The sequence below is a fragment of the Netta rufina genome (assembly GCF_964035555.1).
Source record: "Netta rufina genome assembly, chromosome: 2".
Taxonomy (NCBI): domain Eukaryota; kingdom Metazoa; phylum Chordata; class Aves; order Anseriformes; family Anatidae; genus Netta; species Netta rufina.
Genome location: NC_140124.1, coordinates 117,373,246 through 117,396,291, shown reverse-complemented (window position 1 = coordinate 117,396,291; position 23,046 = coordinate 117,373,246). Strand labels below are relative to the sequence as shown.

Genomic DNA, 23,046 nt, shown 5'->3' with positions numbered 1-23,046 from the left:
AATGATCAATGAGTGCATGTAAGGCTTTCATCTTGAGGAATTTAGGTGTCCAATAAAAACTGCAGGCTGCTGCTTTTTTTCCCCAGATTCGCACATTGTTACTGGCAGGCCTGTACTGAGATGCCCCACTCTTTCATTTCCTGTCTTATGAAGCCTATTCTAGCAACAAAGGTTTAATCACCAAGGCATAACAAGTTAACATTAATGTGCATCTGGCAGGTAGGCCAAAAGGATCGTGGAAATCACAGAATCAGAGAATGGTTAAGGTTGCAGGGGACCTCTGGAAGTCATCTTGTCCAACCCCCGTGATCAAGCAAGGGCACCTACAGCTGCTTGCCCAGGACCATGTCCAGACAAGTCTGGAATATATCCAAGGAGGGAGACTCCAAAACCTCTTCTGGGTAACTTGCTCAGTCATCCTCATAGTGAAAAAGTGTTTTCGGATGTTCAGGTGGAACCTCCTGTTTCAGTTTGTGTCCACCAACTCTTGTCCTGATATGCCCCATAGCAAGGGCTGATGTCAGCAGGACACACATTTTTGCTGTCATATTTTATACAGAAATTTGTAAAACAATGCAGTAAATTGAATAAATGGAAGATGGGATTGGTAGGAGAAAAAAAAAAAAAAAAAAAAAAGAAAAAGTATCCAAAGGTTTTGAACAATCAGGCATAAGATAATAAGATAAATTACCAGTCATCACGAAGCTATAGGAGGTCAAACAAGAGGACTCTACAAGATGTCACCTATCAGGTGGTTCATTTATGTTCATTTTGTACAACTTTATGGAACAAGCAGTACTGGGGATACACATTCATTTTAAATTAACGGTTAGCCCATTTTATGTTCCTGATGACAGAGTGACAAATTTGGGTGTTATGTTTGTTGTATGAGACAAATAATATACACATTACATAAAACAGCTTTATTAAGCAGTGGTTAAAAAACAAACAAACAACAACAAAAACACTTCTCAAAACATTTACACTCAATTAAGAAGTTATTCTTTGAGCACCACAAAGGGCAAATCATGGTTTCTTACAGTTTCACTTCTTGTGACTGATTGATTTTTGCATAAAAAACAGGTATGAACTTCAGTTAAAGACACCTTTCTGGTTGGGATCTCTAGAGGGCTTCTTTCCTGTCTAGACTCTGATTTGGTGGATCACTTCTCTTCCCAAAATTTTAAAACCTTGTAGGTTTTAATATTTCTGCTCAGCTATAAAGTTTCAGTTGAAATGGGGCAAGAATAATTCAGAAGTTAGAGGGGGAAGAGAGAATTCCCTAGAGGTATGCAAAGAAACAAAAAGACATACCATGATTTATCATGTCTTGTTCCCAAAGATAATAAGGCTAGAAAAACAGAAGAAAAATCTTGCTGTTTCTACATGATTCTGAGGTCAGAATACAAATATTCATCACTATTCTGATTTTCCATAGTGGTTGTGTGGAAGGGAAACTGTTGCATGTTACCCTGGTCACTTGGCCAGATGACCTGTTGAAGCACGCATCTCAGGACATTTTGTCTCATAAACCTTTGCTGAATCTACATTTGCCCACTCTAGAGCTGCTTAGTATCTTCATCCAGTTTTGTGTCCTCTCCTGTTCTTCTGCCTTTCTTCAAGGAGATTTTTCTCTCCTCCCCCCACCTCGTTGAACGGAAATCTTGGCTTGAGGCTCTTGTAAAGTTCAAAGAACACGTCACCCTTTCTTTCTCTGATGCAAAGTTTTCCACAGGTGTGAAGAAGGTCCAAATTCCCCAACTGAAGCATCTGACAAATAACAAGACAGACAAACAGTATTAGATCTTAATGGTCGGTAGACAAGAAACTAAAAAACTCACAACCATTTTCTCTCTTGCTTGTGTTCCGCAGCCCCCAGCCAACGTAAGGGGCTCCTTTCACAGGCTGGTGAGTGTGAGAAGGTAGGAAATTTGCTGCTTAACTTTGTTAGGCTTTACAGCAACAGGATAATAAATAACACCATCCTTGTAAAATGCAGAGAGGACTGTCTGATAGCTCACTACTGAAAGTAAAGATGAAGAGAAGAGAAATGCCTAATGCCCTATCTTGTCAGCTACTCCATGACAGAGGTGCTACCAGAAACTGAAGCATATGGTAATATGAAGTGGCCTACTGTGGCTAAAAAAACAGAATGGCCCTTTCTAAAAGTATATATGGTCACAACTTAAATAATACCTTCCTGAAAATGATGCCAAAATGATGCCAGAAGGCAAACCTGATATTTTTAGTGAATTCATTCTGAAATTCCAGAAGCAGAAAATATGTTTGCCACAGATTAGTTCCACAAACTATTTCAAAGCCAATTCTTTGTGCCAGCAACAAACCTTCTTTACCTTTTTCCAGCCCTGAATCCAAAATCCAGCATGAAAATCACTTGTTCTGGGCCTGAATTAACTAACAGGAAACCCAAGGCACTAGTTCCTGTATTTACATTACAAGTTTATGTGCTTATTCATAAAAATCCTGTAGTCCGAATGATCAGCTTGGGTTGCTGATGAGGAGGATTATTTTAATTTCTTTCTGTATTTCAATTAAATGCATGACTATTGATTTCAGTGTATTTTCTCAGTTAAAAGCACAGTGATTTATGTTGTTAAAATGCTACTGCCTGCCCTGCCAAAAGCATGCATCTGGGAACATTTCTGGGTTGCTCACAGTCTTTTCTCTCTTTCTGCCTCTGACTGCCAGTGCCTGCTGTTGAAACAAACCAGCTACTTCAAAAGGCAGTTCCTGTTTTCTGTCTTTGAGAGTTTGGCAGTCTTTTGAGGGGTGGGGCTGGGCTGGGGGAAGGCATAGTAAGAGAAGAAAGGTAGATTCAGGGTCCATGAATAAAGAGAAAGAAAAGTAATGGTAAAACAGTACACCTACCTGAGTTCCAGTCTTTGTCCCAGGTCGATACCATTTCTGGATTCATCTGAGGTCCGTAAGTTGAGATTCAGGGAGACGCCAGCTCTTCGCAGCCATCTGAATTGTGTGATCCCCATCTTCATAAGCTCATTGTCAGCCTGCACTTTGATGGCTCCTTCTAGAACGGTGCAGTGATGTGCCCAGTGTCCCCTGCTGTGACATGCCCATCCTGGCACACAGCTCTGCACAACCACAACAGGACAGAAGAGAAGCCCCAGATTCACACTCATCCTGTTCTTCAGCTGGTTTGACAGTTGCTGGTTCTTCTCTCCTTTGTTCAGCACTTTTGATACTCTCTGCTACAATGAGTTTCTGCAAGCCTTTTGCAACACCTACATAAGCATTTTTATTCCTGCAGTAATTGGCAGTGAATCTGTGCTGCCCCTTCTCTTCTCAGGACCAGAAAACCCAGCATGTTCTTGTATTATTAATGAAGGACTTTCTGCATTGCCACAGGTAATACAGTATTCACATGAGCTTCACATTCAGCTACTTACAGAAGCAATTATGCTTGCTGAGCATCTACTCTGGATGGTACCAACAGGACCCCAAACTGAGCTCGGTCGCTCACATGGACATGCTAGCACCAGATAGGCTTTACCAATAAACTGTTGGTATAAGCCAGAGTCTGTTCCCCCCTCCTCTGCCAGCTAAGCAATTAACAGTATAATTATTATTGTATAGTTATGCTGGTGTGGTTCTGCATGTACAAAAGTCGTTAAGCTTCAAAAGTAAAGGCACACTTTCTGCTGAGTCAGGAATCTTCTTATTAGGTGCATGGCAACGCATTAAGGAGGAACAAGAGAGGCATAGATGCACATTTTTTCTTGAACATGGATTTTCATCTTCCAACTGCTTTACAAAAAATGTGTTGTGATTAAGCATGGCAACACACTTTTCAGGAACTACCAACCTTATTTTCTCAATAAGAAAAATGAAGCAGAAATGTTCAAGAGGATTTGCCCAAGTCAACAAAAAAAACAAGTGAAAGAAAAATGACTGATTTCCAGTTTCCAATTCACTACTACATCAAACCTTGTTCTCCACTTTTAAACACTAAGTATCACCAAGATTATTATCCTAGCCTAACAGCATACTTCCAGTAATTTAGGATCTTTACAAGAAACCTACAGCATGGATTCAGCATTTTATTAAGCCCAAAGAATATTAGGGATTTGCCAATTTTAGAATTCTTTCAATAGCTATCTATCCACAATCTGCCTGTTTAAGTCTGTTTGATAGTTTATGGGTTCTGTAGATTCATCAGTATCATGGACTTAATCAATTCTGACCTGTTCCTTGAGTTGTTGTAACTGATGATGAGCAATGGGCATCACTTCTTGTCCCAGCTGAAAGGCAACTTGCAGTGAAGATGATTCAGGTCAACATGTTTCACTTAGCAAGCAGGAGGAACTCAGGTGATATCTCAGCTGATGACATTGTGCTATGTTAAGGCAATCACATCCTATCACATTATTTTATACAGGCTTAGAAGGAAAGTGCGCCAGTTTAAGCATAAGAATACTTCACCAAGAAAGCAGAAGTCACATTTTTAGTGTCATCTTTTCTCCTAAAAAGATACCTTCTAGCACTTTTAGCATAGTATTCTTTTAATTAAGTAACACAGGGTATTTGGTACTCTTAATTGTCTGATAACCACCCTCCATATTTTTGTTGCTTCTTGAGTAAAATTACTTGAAGTCTGACAATGCAAACTACACAACTATAAATAATGCAAATGAAACCTTCACTCCCTAATATGATTTTTGGGAGGCTGAAAATTCCCCCAAAACAGCATGTTTAAGTAGCCATTTTCAACATCCCATTCAATTCAACACATGTTCTTCCAGTGGAGTAACAAAGCCACTGCCTAATAATAACTTTTACAAACCCAATTTGTTTTTACTGTTTGTGTTATATGCTTATGTTTTCATTCCCATCAGCCTGGACATCAAATCTATAGTGTTAAACATTTGTGTATTACCACTTTCAATTTTGATTCTCATTGCTATAACGCTTGCATCACTAAAATTTGAAACCAGTAATATCTGTTAGAAAAATAAATTATCTTTCAAGATTTTACAAAAATGCATTTATGGTTCCCAAAAGTACTAATGCTTTATCAGGAACTTGATAGCTTTGTGCTTCCCTTGAGAAAAAGAATATGAAAGTCTAGGTTACTTATGTGGAGACTAGAACCACAGGCATTGAAAAATCAGTTTAAGAGTTCTGAATGGAGGCAGGGGACAAATGGTGATTTGAAAGCATGCAAATGCTACTCAATAATCTTGCTCTGGATTAAAAGTTTTTTTCATCTTAAGTACATTTCTAAGATAAAAGCCAAAAAAGAGCAAGAAGAGAAACATGAGGCCAATCAGAAGAAGATACCAGAACCCTGGTTATACCTCATCAAAGTACAAGAAGATTCACTGATGACACTGAAGGTAACTGACCTTATATCACCACAGAGAAAACCTAAATCTCTTTTTCTCGAGTTTACAAGTAAGAGAAAGCCAAATTGGTAACATCTTCTTATCTTGGTAACTGTCTTAACTTGAATGATTCTCACTGTGCTTGAAGGCTGCAGGAATTGGCTTCCAACATGACTGGGAAGAGCGATTTCAAGCAGTCTTTTGGGGAAAGATGACAGAAATAGAAAACAGGATGACTGAATCCATCAAAAACTTACAGCTGGTCATCCTGTGATTTCTACTCAACAGCAATACTACAAGACATTCAATGGCCTGAACTGCAACTAATGGGAGCCATTCCTTTTTCCTCTTCTTTGAAAAGAAGGTTTTCCTTAGACCTGTTCTTCTCAGTCTAACAACCTGTTCCTCCCATAAAATCCACACCACATCCCATTCCCCAAGTGTGTCCCACCAATGTCCAACTTGCACACTGGAGATGCAGAAGCCATGAAAGCATGGGGTCCTTCCCTGATGGACATATCCTGCCTGGTATTTCACCCTCCTCTCTCAACTCCAGTTCCCTCTTGGCGGCAATCCAGGTTCTGTGCTGCCTCAGTGGCCTCCTCCCAGCCTCCTCCAGCTATGTTCTCTGTAGCTCCACAAAGAGCTACCTGTTGGCCCACGTACCCTTATGTATCACCCCTCCTTCCTCTTCTGCCTCCCTCCTGCCCTCTGGTTTGCACGTCTATTGGATAGCAGGCTAAGAGATTTCTTACCCAACAGATGGGCTCACAAACAGGGAAGCAAGGAGAGTGATGGAAGAGCAGCTCCTTAACCACAGGGTATCCATATGCATTCACACTGATGGGTTGCACCATGCTCGCACCATTGCAGGTTAAAAGCTTCCTTAAAGCAAAAGCTATTACTTCTTATAATTTGCTTGTGCTGTGTTTTTAGGCTTCCTGAACTATAAGGGGTCATTATGCAAGATACAATGCCTAAAATATTAACTCTAGGTCACTCTATTGATAATATTTCTGAAGATAAAACAGATTACCTGCCCTCAGTAAATGACTCCCCTGCCTTCCCCCACTACTCCCCATACAGCCATTATTACTTGGTCACTGACATTTGAAGAGGTAGATGAGATCTTCCGAGAGTTTGACCTTTTTTTTTTTCCTGAAATATTTTTTTGACCCTTTATTTTTTTATTTTTCTGAAATCTTTACTTTCTAAAGTACACCGCATGAATGGGATTTCAATCATCAGATACTAGGTGCTTCAGTGACATCAAAATGTTGTTCACCGGGAATGGAAAGAGAAGTAAAACAAGGAATTATATCACAAAGATTCATTTCCCAATATACTTTAGGCTACTGTTGTGATTCTACTTAATTCAAATATGCTATAAGACGGAAAAATGAATGTCTACAACACAGTTTACAAAAAAAAAAAAAAAAAAAAAAAAAAAAGATCAAGAAAACCCACAACCAAAACTAAAAAAGCAAATCCACCTCAATTTGTTGTTCACAAATATTTTTTAAAAATTCACCCCTTATGCCAGGATTTTGGCTGACTGTATTCTACTCCTCTGCCATTAATGCTCCCTGCAGTAAGCACAACTCCTAGCTGGGGATTCCAATGCGTTAGCAGAGCTAGGATAAGATCCCAGATCTCAGTTGTGCTGGCATGAAGACAGGTCTCCTCAGTGATATAGAAGACAATATCCTAGGGAGACTGGAATTAGTCCTATTCCGCGCAACTCAATCCAAGACGTAAGGCATACCAAGATGCAAGTAATTACTAGCTAGTGGCTACAGATAGGAATGGAACATGGTTCAACCTAAGCATTTCATGACAAGTGACAGGACGGCTTGAAAAGGGGGGCTTTTTTTCCAACAGGATGGAAAGTGTCAAGAGCAAAGAAAAAAGGGTTACCTCTTCAGTTTGGGAGGGGCTGATTCTGGGCATTGGAGATACTTGTGGTGTTTTCAGCTGTGTGCTGTTGCTGTCTGGAACAAGCTCTCTGTGGATTGACTGAATATGGTTTTGGAGTTCACTTTCTGATTCAAATTTAACATTGCAACTAGAGCATCGAGTCTTCAGTCCCCCTGCCTTGCTTTTGTTCTCAATGGAACTCAAGTTCTCATTTTGGCCCATGCCTTGTCTGTTACTGCTTGAAGGGATGTTGACACTTGGGCTACCACTTTTACTGAGATTAACACAGCTAGCACACAGACCATATGGCAGACCGTTGATGTCAAGTTTCACTAAATCCTGTTTCGAACGGAATTCCTTCAGGCAGGAAGCACACTTGTACAGTTTCTGGAGATGCTGCGCACGCCCCGTGGACTGCACGGCAGAACCATTTCCAGTTTTCTGCATGTGGAACGTGCCGTGGATTTTCAGTTCCAGCGTGGAGGTCACGGTCTGCATGCACACCACGCAGCGGAACCCCGTCAAGGAGTTCCTCAAGTCAGGGTGCATTTGGCAATGCTCTAAAAATTCCTCCTCACTCTGGAGGGGCATCTTGCAAATCCTGCAGTTTCCAGTGTCCAGGCTCTTACTGTGTGTGACTTTATGCTCAGTAAGAGTCAGAAGAGATGGAAACCGCTCACCGCAGATTGGGCACATGTAATGTTTCACTGGTCCCAAGTGTGTCTGCATGTGTTCTCGGAGCCCATTTTCAGAGAAGAATGTTCGAGAACACACATTACACTTGTAATTCCCTTTGATGAGTTCAGCCTTTTTCTTCACTATGGCACTTTCTCCAGGCCGAATGTTGTGGTCTCGAAGCTGGTGGTTTTGCAGGAGAGTCTCCATGGTATAAGCTGCTCCACAAATGTCACAGCCGTACATAGGCTCAGATGTGTCCACATCTTCTTCACTGCCATCGTGGCTGTTATGGGACTCCTGGCTATTTGTCAGTAAGGTCTGGAGCTCCACTTCCTCTTTCTGAACCTGCTCAGCTGCCCCATTCGTCCCACAGTTTGGAGTTTTTGTTTCAAAAACACAATGCTTTTCCCTCAAGTGCTTTTCCAGCAAGATGATAGCGTGGAAAGCTTTGCTGCAGAATTTGCAGTTGTACTTCTTGCTGTGCGTAGTAATGTGACACTGCAGCTCCACCTCTGTACCAAAGGACTCACCGCAGAAGATGCACTTGTGCACTTTGCCTTGGTTCTCCAGGTGGTTGTGTTTAACATGAAGCTGCAGGTCAGTCTCATTGCGGAAATCCCAGTTGCAAGACGTACATCTGTACACCTTCTTTTCATTGCTGTGCTTCACAGCCAAGTGTAGCTGGATAGAGACCTTGGAGTCAAAAACCTCTTGGCACAAGGTGCAGCGGAAGAATACAAATGTATGCATGTCCAGCAGGTGTTTCTGCAAGTCATCCACAGAAGTAAACTGCTTGTCACAGCTTTCACAGATGTAGTAGGTTGAGGTGATCATGAAATGAATGGTAACATGCTTCAGCAGGGACTCTTGATTGGGAAATTCCTTGTTGCACTGAGGGCAGGTCAGTTTTGGCAGGACGGTGTCGAGATGTGTTTTTAAATGAGTCTGAAAACCGTCCAAGGAAGTATACTTAGCACCACACTGATTACAAATGTATTCACCTGCAGGACGAGGAGGAGCACCTCCAACTGCCTGCATCATCTTTAAAGAGGTCTGCTCAATGGTTACAGGAGATAAGGGACTCATGGCTCTGGATTTTTTTCCATTATGGATGTAATTCAGTGCCAAAGGAATGTTCTTATGGTTCTCCTTGATATGCTTGTTCAGCTTAAGAACGCTATTAAATATTGGAGAATTTGTACAGTAAGAACAAGAATACACTTCCACCACTGGATCTTTTGGGGTTCCGAGCACAGGGGAACCAAAACGGGAACTGCTAAGATCACAATGGACTTGTCTAATATGCTCTTCCAGAGAAGAATCTGTAAGAAATCCCATGTAGCAATGGGGACAAAAGAATGCATTACTGTCCTTAGCAGCAGGGTTGGCAAATCCATGAGAACATCGGATATGTTCCTGAAGAGTGTTGAGGTCATTGAACACTTCAGAGCAGAAGTTGCACTGGTACACCATGGCAGGCATGGTAGAAACAATCAGTCCTGGGTCAGGAGCTTCATGGACTTGCTTAAGATGTTCGTTCAGATTGTAGAGAGATGGCAACACCTCCAAACAATACTGACAGATGTGGGCTTGTTCGGGTTTATCTAAATGCATAGTTTTCAGGTGTATCTGCAGGACTGCAAGGCTGGAAAACAACTGTTTGTTGCAATAAATGCAGCTGTAGGTAACTTTTGGCTGTTTACTCGAAGGACCAGTGATATCTGGCACTTGCTGAGCTGCCCTCTTCCTTCCGCGGCCTTTCGGTATAGGGGGAGCTGCTTCCACCATCGTTGAACTATCCACCGAGAGATTGGAATCAGGAGTGGTGCTGGAGACCGAGGTGTAGCCAACAGTCACCAATGACGGGCTGTTGCTGTGGTTGCATGACTCTGGCTGCTGGTGACTATCCATGTGGCTGTACAGCTCTTCCACGGTGTGAAAGTTCTCAGAGCAAATGCTGCACGAATTCTTCTTCTCACCATTATGGGCCTGCTCCATGTGATTGACCAGAGATGTTTCCTCTACAAAGAGTTCATGGCAGTAAACGCACTGAAGAGCAGACCGGTCTTCGTTAGGGGAACACTCAGGGTGGCATTCTGCAATGTGCTTCTGAAGATCTTCAGGAAAATCAAAGCCTTCCTCGCACTGACTGCATTTCTGAGTGTCTTTCATTTTCCAGTCCTCCATCCGGGAAGCAGACTGAGAGCCATCCTTGTTTCTCTCGTGAACCTGCATGTGACCGTGCAGCGAACTGGATGACAGGAATCCGCGTCTACAAATGGCACATTTATATGGCTTGTTGGACGTATGAGTCTTTAAGTGAATTTTAAGATGATCGCTCCTCGAGAACGCTGCGTCACACTCACTGCAGTGATACTTCTTGTCTCCCGTGTGAAGCTTTATGTGGCGGTCCCTGCTCCGTTTATGTTTGAAGAGACGACTGCAATACGTGCATTTAAAAGGGAGCTTGTCGCTGTGACTTTGCTCGTGGTGCTTTAAGTAGCTGAGGCGGCTGAACGACTTGTCACAGAACTGGCATGGATAGGGCAACCCTGGGCCTCCTTCCTCTTCACCAAAATCACAACCTTCTCCATGGCTCGGGGAAGTCTGGTCCTTGCTCGAAGGTGATGATGCTGGCCATGAGCAAGTGGGGTCATCCTCAACATCCACTCCATCTGAAATGAAAAAGAAACGTGCCCACAAGATTAATCCCTACAGCTCAAAGGAGACACCGAATGCACATGAGCAACGCAGACCTGCTACTCCTAAATAGCTAAAACATTAAACTCAGAGTAAGATATTTCTTACACCTGTACCCAACAGCTTCAAGACCACATTTATTTTTATCAGACTGTAAAACATTAGAAGTTATTAAATAGTTCTGTGCCTATATTACCTTTTTATTGCTTTTTTATCATTCTTTCTCAGTTGCAGGATATGTATTATACACTGACACCTTTATTAAAATGCAGATTTTAATATATTTAATGTTTCTTTTGTATCCATTGTAAAATGATTTGCATATTATGTGAGCATCTGAAGAGTCAAAGGAAGGGAGAAAATATTACAGGAATGATTTAAAATTAATACAGTCAACCCACACGCCTAATATTTAATAAAAAAAATCCCTCTGCTTTGTCACAGTTTTTTTTTCCCCTTGAAGTTGATTTTGAACGCAGAAATCTTTTAAAGGCTATTACTGACAGAGACTTGGGTGTTATTCTAAATAATATGAAAAATTATAGGGGAGGAACAGGGCAACAATATAAACAGCAGTGTTTTCTCTAATAAAGTGCTACCAGATTTCTCCAATAACTATACAATTCAGTTACTGAAAGCTGGTAGCTGGATCATTAAATGTTCAAAACTAACGAACTAACAGCCAGGATCAAGGAAAATGAGAAAGTTTCACAAGGGTCAGAAGTGAACAGCATTTTTTTTCTTTTCTAAGTTCAAGAGGTTGCCCACCACTTCTTCCTTTTTGCAAAAGCCTCAGCCAGCTGAACTTCCTTAGTCCAGCAGAACCTGTACTGTGAGGTGATCACAGACAAAGCGACTTGTGAAAAACTGGAAACAGGAAAAATGATAAATGATTATGGTAAAAGCTGAATGATTTATGAGTAACAAGGAAAAGACAAAACAGGAATGCTAGCCAGATAATAAACTAAACTAGTTATCCATGATATTACCTCATCTCTAGACAGGGCAAGTCATAACTTTTTTTCACCAGGTGTGCCCTACAATTTTTACACCTTTTGTTTTAAGTGTAAACTATGTTGCTCCAATGATTACACTCATAAGAATGCTTGAAAGACCACAAATAATCCTTTTATTCCTTTCCAGGGGCAAGGCTTCATGCTTTTTTCTTTTTAAATTTAAAATCGATTACGGTAATAGCACAGAAAAAGACAGGATAAACCTTTTTGAAAAACATCTTTCTTCAGATATTCTTGCAAAACAGTTTCTTTGCAACCTCAGCCCTCCCTCAAGAAATTTATTACACTGGCATGAAAGTTGGAGCTGGCCTATATTATGTAAACAAATTCCAAGCCTGCTTTCTTTAAGGTAACAAGATTTTACTAGATGATCAACCTCTTGCTTATCCACAGGAAACAGATGAGGATTCATTCCTTTCCTGCATCGAGAAACTGATGACAACACCATCTCCCTATCAATGCCAGATGGCAACCATCAAACTCTGAGAAAACAACCAAACACCACTCCTGGATCCCTGCCCATTGACACAATGCTTTTCAGCGTAAGTTGAACACTGGGTGGTTTTTTATCCTCTTGTTTACCTCCTGAAGAGGTGGGGGGGTCAAAAATTACACACACCTTTCTCACGCACGGACACCCACTCATACCCATGCCCCAGTATATATCTGCACTTACCTGATGAATCTGCACTACTGGTTTTCATTTAAATAAATTAAAAAAAGCAAACCCAAGCCTAGGCATCATGTCTTTGAACTGAAAACAGTGTTTGTTTTTTTAAGAAAAAATAAAATAAAATTAAAATCCTCTCCTCTGGCAAAAGTACTACCATCCCCTAAAAGGCTTTGCAGTGTACTGAAGTGAAGTTGCTCATTGTCATACATACTAAGTGATAGCAGACAGTTGAGTTTTCAAGTTGCTACATTAATGACTGCAATATTCATAGGAGACTTTTGATGTAAATCTGTGTACTGCCCTTTCAAATTGCAGGGTTTGACTCTTAGAATTGGAAATGATCAAAGCAGTGGAAAACCTACTTACAGAAAAAGATGTTAACTATTATTACATTGTTAAATTTTATTTTAAATGAATATTTTCAGCCAGGTCTCATAAGTGGAAAGATGCTCTGTTCTTTAAAAATCAAATGTATTTCTGACATACAAATGCTGCTGGCAGATGAGCAGGAATTTATGTCAAAAACCTGAGCAAAGAAAAATAGTCTGCAACTGCCTAAGCAACATATTTTGTAACCAAATTTAGTATTAAAATGTATATCCTATGCAGAAATGATATATTATTGTATAAATGTTTAGAGGAATATATACTAAGTGTTATAAATAGTGTGCTATCACTGACATGGTAGTAAATCACTTTCTTTTTGTGGCCACTGCCTGCTTGGTTTTACCTATTATACAACTATTCCCTCTGGCTTGTGAACCCCAGCGGGACGTCGGGCTGGCGGCGGGGTCGGGATCAAGCACTGAGCGTGACCACAGGAGAAGCAAGGGGAGCCCCTTTTCCCCCATCCAATTCTCCTTGTTTGCTTGGGGTTCTCTCCTTTAGCTTTTGCACGAGGTAAAACAAAAACAAAAACAAAAAAACACAACAAAACACTGGAGAGGGAATACGGTTACTCCAGCACAAGCCTGGTTCTTCCTTTCCAACCAGCAAACACAAATGTTTCTACATATCATGCTGCTGTTGTTTTTTTTTTTAATCCAAGCCCATAATAATTCTGCACGGTAATTTTCTTACTGCAAAAAGGAAAAGAGCAAACCATTTAAAGGTCTGATCTAATGTCTTTCTAATGTCTTTTTTTTTTTTTTTTTTTTTTTTTTTTCAAATCTGCCCTTTCCGAGCTACCGGAGAACCTCTTCCTTCCCGTCAGGCTCGGGGAACCCCGCGCAGGGCAGCGGGGAGAGGACAACAGGATCTTCCTGAGGCCGAGTGTGACGGGGCAGCCTGCACATGGCAGCAGGGAGGACAACAGGATCTTCCTGAGGCCGAGCACACCAGGGCAGCCTGCATGGCTCTGTGGCTTCCCCTGGGACGGCTGCGTGGAGGGGGCCCAGCCAGCCGGCAGCCGTGCTCCGGAAGGGGGGCCTCAGCGCACCATCGCACAAAGGGCTCCCGAAGCGGGGCCTGCAGGCCCCTGCTGCCGAGGGAGATGGTTCGTTGCAGGCTGGTTTTCCCTGTGCCGACTCCAGCCTGCATGGGATGGACTCACGCCTGGGCTCAGGGGCTGTCTAGAAATGGATCTGGGGACAGCAATCGAGATGGAAACCCCAACTAAGGGTAGCTGCCGCTGCTACAGCAGGACCTGAACGGTGGCATTGCCCACCCTACCGTCTCCCCATGCTTCTTCATGAAGATGCAGTGCCGGATAACTAAGGTGCAACTGGCCATTTCTCAATGGCAGTCGGCAGTTGCCACAGGCTGCCATGTACCGAGGCCATGCTACATTTGTTGGCATTCAGTGAGCAGCTACGGGCTTCCCAGGGAGCTCCACATGTGAGCACTGGGCTCGGGGTGCAGACCCCACTGCTGCCTGCCCAGGGATATTTCACACAGACCTGCTTTGTGTTGGGGGTGAAGTCTGACCTGTGGCTGGGATAAGACTTCAAATCCCTTTTTGCCAATCACTCCAATAGGAAATACAAACAGCTCGCTGCTACTCTGCATACATCCATGTGCATATAAATCTGCAGACACCTACCCACTGAGCTATGTCAACATTACAAATGCTGATTTTAAATGTTATAACGAGCTGCTTTTAAACACTCTGGATGAAATTCAGATGCATGCATGCAAGTCCCCAGCAGTGGCACACGTCTATCTGGGGCAGAAGAGAGTTCCAGGTATGTCACACAGTGTTTATGGGGGTTTAAAACATATTTTCTGTATTGACTTATTCTTTTTTCTTCTGTACTCACTGAGTGCTACTTACCGTAAATGCCTTTTCTGTGTTATGGCAAGTATTCTGAGTTTCAGTGTGATGCACTTAACATGTCCATGTAAATTTTTAATTTTTGGAACCAGTCACTTCACACTCGCTGACTCTAAGAAAGCCCTAGCACTCACAACCAAAAATCTTTGCTGGAAATCGGCTACAAGGCCTAAAAGTCTATTTAAAGATGCAAATGTGTGTGAATAGTTAGTGCAGATGTTTTTCTCCACCGACTGTACTTGCTGAGTTTCACCATTTCCATAAAGCACATTAAAACAAGTGTGTGAACACTCTGAGATGAAAGTACCAAGCACTCCTGAGACTTCCAGTGGAAAGTAGAGCTGCCTGACTTTTCTCCAAGCAGACAGGAATGCCCATGATTCAGCAGCCTGAGTAAATAAAAGAGGTCCTTATTTCCTAATTTTGCTGGCTGGCCACACTGCAGCAGTCTCTGTGTTGCTGCCAAAGGGGATGCAAAACTGGAACTACACCCAGCAGCTGAAGGACTGTCTTTGTTAGCCAGCCAGGCCTTCCTGACCATCTTCTGGCAACAAAACTACCATATCCTGCAAGGAAGACCTCCATCTCAGGCTTGATAGTTCTCTAGTCTGTCTAATAGGACTAAACAACAGATTTTGCCTGGTCTGTGCTGGAGGAGGACAGCTGGAAACTCAGTTAGTAGCAGAGTAACACCTGTTCAGTCATATTTATGGGGGAAAGTGCTCACTAACAGAAAAGTGAAGTAATACCAGAAGGAGTTATCCCATGGAAGGGGGAGGGAAGAAGGGGGAGCATCAGAGCACAAAAGCACCTCTGTGGAGTTCGCGGCCAGCCACTCATGTGCCAACCTCAGTAGTCGTGAAGTCTTAATAGTGATCTTATCCCTGGTGCTGCTGACTGAATTAACAGTACTGCTTCAGAAAAACTTTATTTAGTCACCAGGAAGGTTTACGACATATGCACACTTTGGCTGGAATATGCTTCAGGGCACTTGCTTTATCATGCCTTGTTTTTCTGTATGTTTTACACACATTTTTGCTGCCACTAGACAAATGGCCGCATTCCTAAAGAAACTATCGGTAAACCTTTGTGCTCCATAACATAGAACATTCCTCTGATAAAGAAGGTTTACAAATATGCAAAAAATATATATTCTCGGTATCCTATAAAAAGTAGCTTTCTATTTTCCCTGTTTTGCTGCTCCTGTAACTGGGACACAGAAAAGCTGGAGCGGTTTGCCTCGGGTTACAAATGTAATCTGTGCAACAGAGGAAACAGAACCCTAGGTCTGAGCCATCCCTGCAAGAAAAATCCTTTCTCCCCCCTGAAATGCAGAGCTGGCAAAAAGCTTAAGCTGATGGATGCGACCAAGGAGAAAGCACAGCCGCTCAGCTGACAGACACCCTCGGGCGCCGGGTCCTGCTGACACCTTCTCGCCGTTTTGCCCAGTTAATGGCAATGGCAGACTGGTCACACCGCCATCCTGCTGGACCCATCTGAAGTACTGAGTAGCAAGGGACACAGTTTATAACAATGGGTACACAGGAGGGGAAGAGAGACTAAAAATGCCAAACCAAGTATACCAAGCAGCAGAATGTAAATTTGTCTGAGACATACTTTCGCATGCATACGGATGATGAATATGTATGCACATGTACTCACTGAACTGTTGTGTAGGTATTACTTGTTGTACCACCACCAGCCAAAGACCTGTTCATATACCACTGTATGCATACATGTGCCCTCATACACACCACACACATGGAAAGGCATGGATAACATATACAAACTTACAGCCTTGTCAGTTTACCAGATGAGTAGCTACAAGACAGCATTCAAACTGCAAGTAAGGAAAGGACTAAGTAGGAGGTAGGTAGGTCAGTTAACTGGATGGATGATAGACCTCCACAGTTTTAAATCCTTGCATTTTTGTGTAGGTAATTGAGTGGAGTGGTTATTATATATCATATAGTTTACTTGTAATGGCTGCTTCAGGTTTTAGTGCTGGACACATTTTATATTATTACTGCCACTAATTGTCTGCAGGGCTACCTTGAAAATGAGATAAGGAATCTAAAGGGAATATGCAGGTGTGAACAAATAGTAAATGAAGAGGTTAGATATTACTGAAATAAAACAATATAATGCTGTGTGTGGAATATATCTAAATAACAAGATCAAAGGACAGTGTTTAAGCATTAAGATTAGTGATGTCCTAGCACATATGTCCCTAAAACAAATGATGGTTTTGAAGTTTTTAATGGAATTAGCAGATAGTACTCACCTTTAAAGTCACTTTAAATAATATATATGTTGTTACATAACATTCTCCATTTGTTTTCAATAGAAATAGACACAGTTTTGGAAAAACTGCAACTTTAATATAACCATCACATTTTTTTCACATCAGTGACCCCACATTAAACTCACTCATTTGTCTCATAACTTATTAAATGGCTTGAAAACTAATACTCTGTAATGGGCATTCAAAAGAGAAACGTGAACTTTAAAAATTATTTATAATTTACAGATGTTTTTAAAATCTATCAATATTTCAAAACTACTTCGGGAGCACCAATTAAATGCATTAACAGTTAGATTACTGGGGGAAAAACATACAAGGGTTCCCGATTAACCAATCTGAGACAGCTGGTATGGAGGTTTCCCTGTTTTAAATTTCATACCCAGAAGAAAGGCAGCTCCCAGAAACAACAAATAAGGCCCTTTAATACCTCACAGGAAAAAAACTGCTTGCTTTTATAAAACGCCTTTAATGCCTAGATAAGTAGTTAACATTCCCATATTGCTCTCCTAAGGTAACCTATGTCTCCAGTTCCATTATGTCTTCTTCACAAGACATATTACTATTACGTGTGTAGAGAGGAGCATAAACGTTTTCCTAGATTGTTGCTTAAAGTTCATTTGAACAGACGGAGCCCGCTGAATTCCATCTTCTACAGCCGAATGAAAGGAAATGTAAGCAGTTCACATTCTGCTCCACCTTTCAAATAATACGCAAAAAACAATTTGCAACTAGAAGAAAACAGAGCAAACCTCGGTTTGTTTGAGGAAGCCAGTATTCTGCGCCTCTCAAGGCAAAGAGAAAGAATAAGTAATTTTCCACAGTCCTGTACATATAACTAATGACAGTCACCATCCTCAAAGCTTATTATACTGCTTTACATAATTGGGAATCACATGTCACACAATTAATTTACAGGGGTTGTTTCGTTGTGACTATACAAGCACTAAGCGATTCAAATTAGCTCGTTTGTCCACTGCTTAAATGTGACAAACACATTTACAACCGTATTTCTTCCGCTGTTAAGTTGCCGTTGCTTTTAGGAGCTGTTTTTGTTTGTTTGTACAGTATGAGTCAGAGACCACCAGGCTTGCTCCATCTGAAGCTACGGTCAGAAAAAAATCACCCTGAGAATAATTACATTGAGAATCAAGATAATGGCAGAGCAAAAAAAAAAAAAACCATTGAAACGTTCTAGCAAACTTGCACATAATAGCGGTCTCCTAAGAACCTGTACATTAAGAACGTCGTGCACCAAAAGTAGTGTTTCAGTTAATCGCTTCTTTGGTAGAAAATAATCATTATAATTTGCGGTGCTGATAACACTGTTTGTGCAGCTTATTAAGAAGAATGCATGACTAGGGGACAAGAGTTCAGGCTCCTCGCCGGACGCCAGGAATTCCCCATGCATTCGTTCTGCTGTCAGTGGGTCGTGCTCCCCCAGACAGCACCACGATAGGACCAGAAACTCTCCCTCCAGTCTTCCCCTAAGAGCAGCTCCTTCCAAAAGCTGCAGAAGTGTACGGAAACCTCAGGGACAGCAGCCCCTGCACCACAGTCCTAGTCATAAGGGTATGTTTCCAGTGGCATACAGGTATTAAAATGAGTTGGCTGCTGCCTTCTTTCACAGGTTGCAATAGAAGGAGCGCGTCCAAAGTCAGTGAAGCGTAATTTTCTTTCTTCCCTTCCCCAAACCAAACACTCCGGAGGCTCAGACCCTAAAAGCTGACCAAGACCCCACTTCAAAGCTGCCTTCCAAGTCCCCCTTCTCACCCAGCCCCCAGCCCCGCGGGGAGGAGGGCAGGCTGTCAAAACCTCTGTAGCTGGAGGCTCAGACAAAAGATGGAGCCCCTGAGCAGCATTTGCAGGCAGAAACCCGTGAGATGCCAAGCACCACCTTGGGTTCTCATTTGAATATTGCCCTTCTTTCCCTTAATCTAGAGTTTAATCATGAAGGCCTGCAGGGACTGCTGGGGGTGTACCTCACACTCAGCCGCCTTGCCTCTTTTCCTCACATGTGCCTGTCCCTCCCACCTGTGTCTCTATTTCAACCACCCCAATTCCTTGCTTCATTGCCTCGAGACCAGAAATCCACCAGCAAGATGCATTTTGGATGGGGGCTGAACTAGGACAAAGAAAAGGAAGGCAACGTATGGGAAACAAAAAAAAAAAAAGAAAGAAAAAAAAAAAGAAAAAAAAAAGAAAAAAAAGGAATAGATGGTGGGGAGATAGAAAGGGGTAAATAAGTGCCTCTGAAAGAAACCCGGGGAAAGATATCGCAAAGCCTTTTACAGGAAATGGAAAGCAAAACGGAACGAGGAGTAAGTGAAAGCCATGCAGTCAGTTAACGCTTTCGAAAACATATCAGCGCTATTTTACAGTGTGCTAGGATTAAATACAGTAAATAAACACAGCCCTGCTTATTTCTTCAAATGACAGAGACGTGGTGGCGGTCTTATTTACACAGGTGAAAATTCCTGGACCTAGATCTGCAAAGGGACTTAGGTGTCTCCAGGAGCCTAAGAAGCAAAGAAAGCAGGATTCATGGGGCCCCGGGGGGAACCGGGAAAAGGTCTGCAACCTCGCAGCTTGGGCACTCAGCTGGGAGAGGGGAGGACTGGGCTCTTTATACATTAAAGAGTCACTGGATGAAAACAAAAATAAACCTAAGCACAAGGTCCAGACTGCCAGAACCCCTGGACTAACTGAGTGTCCTTCGCAGTAGGTGAACAGTCCCTTCTCAGATGTGCTCCTCCCAGACCTATGAATACAGCAGTCTTTGCTCCGGCAAGCCCAGCTTCCATGGGAAGAGACCCCTGCAGATCCGAGGACCTTCTGCTTAGAGGCAGGAAACGTGGCTTTGAATCCCCTTGGGATGCTGAGGGAATGAATCTAGGCCTTGTGCCATTCAGCACTTGAACTACCCGGCCCCTGTGTAGGGAAGCCGGGAATGCAGCACTTTCTGCTCTACGTGCCTGCTGGGCCCTGGGCTTCGTACGATGCCCTCTGTGCAGCACGCTGATTAAAGGGGATGGATACCCAAATGCTCATGCTACAGTGGTTTGCAGAGATTGCCAAACCACAGATACCTGAGAAACTTTTGATGAAAAAAAAAGAGCTACCTACCACACCTAGGTAAACCCAGAGAGGTGCGTTTTGGATAGCAATTTCTATTTAGCTTCTTATAGCTCACCTAGCATCACATTTTAGACTCCCTTTTTTTAGATCTGACTGTTAGTGCAGGTGTGCTGCACATCTGTTAAAAGTGATGTCCCTGAGCAAAGATAACCTTGGTTTTTAAACTAAGCCAGTGCTCAGAATGGCACACAAACGCTTGCAGCCACATTTACGCAGCACAGTCCCCTTGGGGCAGGCTGTCTCTGGTGCCTTGTCACTGTAGTCAAAATGCAGTGCAAGGCAATACAGCCCCTTCTCATCATGGGATAGGTACAGGTAGGTGTGTGTGTAATCCACTGATTTACAGGTGCTCCAGCCTTTACATGGGACGTACTGAATTTCCCCGTTCATCTGAATGGTCAGAAGACCAAACGCTACTATAAAACTGTCACCTGGAAACTTCACACCTACCACCTGCCTTGCAGGTCCCTAGTCCATGTATGCAAAATTTTGCAAGGTAAGAGTTGCATTTAAAATTATATTTGCTCCATTCAGTTCTTTAATGTTAATACAGACTTATTTAGGTGATTTATTTATAAAACAGATGGGGAGATTCTTTGCAAAAGGCAGCATTCTCCTTCTCCTCTGTGTAATTTCCATTCACCAAAGCCTGCTGAAGCTCGTGATTAACTGTCTGAAATAGAGGCCTCTCCAGAAATAAAGAGATCTCTGCTTTGTTAAAGCCTGTATCTAAAACAACCCTTTGTAGCTTTCTTAGTGTAGAAAAGAAGCCTGGTGTGAAATACAGTAAATTAAGCCTTCTGCTGTCAGGGCTGGAAATAAGAGTAGAGCAGAATAGAGGCTGTATTTGAAATGATTTTTTTTTTTTTTCTATTGGCTTCATTTACATCCTGTCTAAGGTCTTCTGAGCAGCTCAAGGTGTCTTATCTCTGGCTACCAGGGGGTATTTTGCAGTCAAAGCAGTTAACGTACTTTCTCTCTCTCTCTTTTTTAAGGCCATCTTATCTTATCAGACAGATCTCTCCAGGCTGAGGAGAACCCATACTTATCAGTAGCTGTACACTATATTGACAGCTCAGTGCTGCTAGGGACAAATGAAAGCTTAGGGTAAAGAAAGATCAGTTAACCTGTTCCACACTCAGTTTGGACTAATCTTTGGTTTGTCTAACTTCAGGTAACATTGTCTGATGTTGCTCTGTTTACTTGGACAACAGAGGCACACGATCCCAGCTTCAGTTGCTAAATCTGGTGCAGAGGTACAGAGCACAAGCAGCCACTGTAATAATCCCCAAGGCAGTCTGCCTGTTGACCTGTTGACCTCCACCGACTCCTTCTCCAGGTGACCTTAGGGGCGCTGACTGCTCTGGGAGCATCTGAGAGTTGCTGGGATTGCACAGCAAAGTAGAAACTGTGGGCTGCACAGGCTCTCTGTTCATAAACCAGCCTTCCCCCAGAGCAAGGGGAAGTGTGCATACCGAGGGCCAGGAAAGGAAAGTAATCCCCATTCTGTATAAATGGGAGCAATGAGGCTGAAAGTGAGCCTGAAGAGCATCCTGAAAGCTTGTTTTGGGATCAGAAGGTAAGGTGCAGAAGCTGGTACCTCCAGGAAGCACAAAGCAGCCTCCTCACCATGAGCAAACATGTAAATGGCAAGATACCTCTTGTCCTTCACTTGGTGTCAAGAGCAGTGAACCAGGTCTCAAAAGTTGCAGTTGCTGCTACTGACAAGCCATTCACCAAAATTTCAGGTGAAAAAACATGTAATTGAACATTAAGCTTTGCACTGCTCCTGCTTTGTACTTTTTTATGCTTATTTTTCCTCTCTCCCCTTTGCGTCCAAACACTTCATGAGCACTTTTGTATTAGTGATAACCCTAGACTTTCCCTGCAGAGAAGGTTCGCTATTAATTGTCCATTATCGTGGTGTGTCAGCACAAAAGAGAGGGAAAGAAATTCTCATCCAAATGGTTTCACCTCCCTCTCTTGAGAGTGATGCCCTTGTCAGGGCATTAAAGACATGAAAACCTGCCACTTATCAGAATTGTGTTTGAATCGAACCACTGTCCTTGAAAACAGTAGACACCAGATACCATCAAAATAAGCCACATTGGGCAGATCTTGTTCTGCTGTGACTCGGGCAACCTTTATACAGCTTATATATACATTTGTGATTGTATATGAATGCTAACATTATAGCTGAGGCTTAAAAATCTTAAAATAAGAAAAGTTTGTGCTTTTTCATTTTATAAAACAGTAAGCATATTATAAATGGCAGTTGACAGAACGAAGAAAAGTTGGCCAGCATCTATGTTAAGTCTCTAGACACCGTATTAAAATTTGGGATAGTAGTATGTGCAGATTTTCTGAAAAGAGATTGTTGGAGAAGGAATAAGATACATACGACATTTTTTATGAAACACTTTGGAAGATTTCACCAGTTTAAATAAGCCTGAGGACACACTTGAATGTAAACTCATTGCTGAACCGAATCGTAACATTTTTTAATTACTTCACACCACCAATTCTTAACAAAACATAATTCAAGCCTATTAAAATGCTGAATTTGCTTGTAGAATGAAACAGTATTTCAAAGAGATCTTTAGTAATTCTATTACTGTGTTCAGAGACGACAACAACAACAAAAAAAGAACTTCAGTTTCATCCACAACTGCAGAGTTGTATCTGTTCTTTTTTGGGCAACCTGTAGTTGCTTTTCACAATTTGAAGTCATGAGGAGGGAAAAAAAAGAAAAAGTAGTTACGCTTTGCTTTTAACAAGTAAACAAGTGTACAAATTAATTCAGAGAGCTGTAATTTTGAAAATTTTCTATGTTTAATGTGCACTGCAGTTAAACTACTTTTTCTGTACAAATTAATTTACTGCATCAGTGATCGATGTTTATGTTTAGGCAATTTTATTTCTCAGTATGGTAAAATTAGACCTAATAGTTGCAACCTGTTATGTCCAATCTGTCACTGAAATTCAAATTG

The 23,046-nt window shown here is 42.0% G+C and overlaps 1 protein-coding gene across 2 annotated transcripts in view; it reads right to left on the bottom strand.

The window, feature by feature from the left end:
- The window catches only part of ZNF521 (zinc finger protein 521), a 231,568-nt gene that overhangs the window by 127,483 nt on the left and 81,039 nt on the right, over window positions 1–23,046 (bottom strand). For both annotated transcript variants that reach the window (XM_084281400.1, XM_084281399.1), the window contains exon 4: window positions 7,278–10,630. In XM_084281400.1, coding sequence (XP_084137526.1) covers window positions 7,278–10,630 — 3,353 coding nt within the window. The remainder of the gene's footprint in view (window positions 1–7,277; window positions 10,631–23,046) is intronic.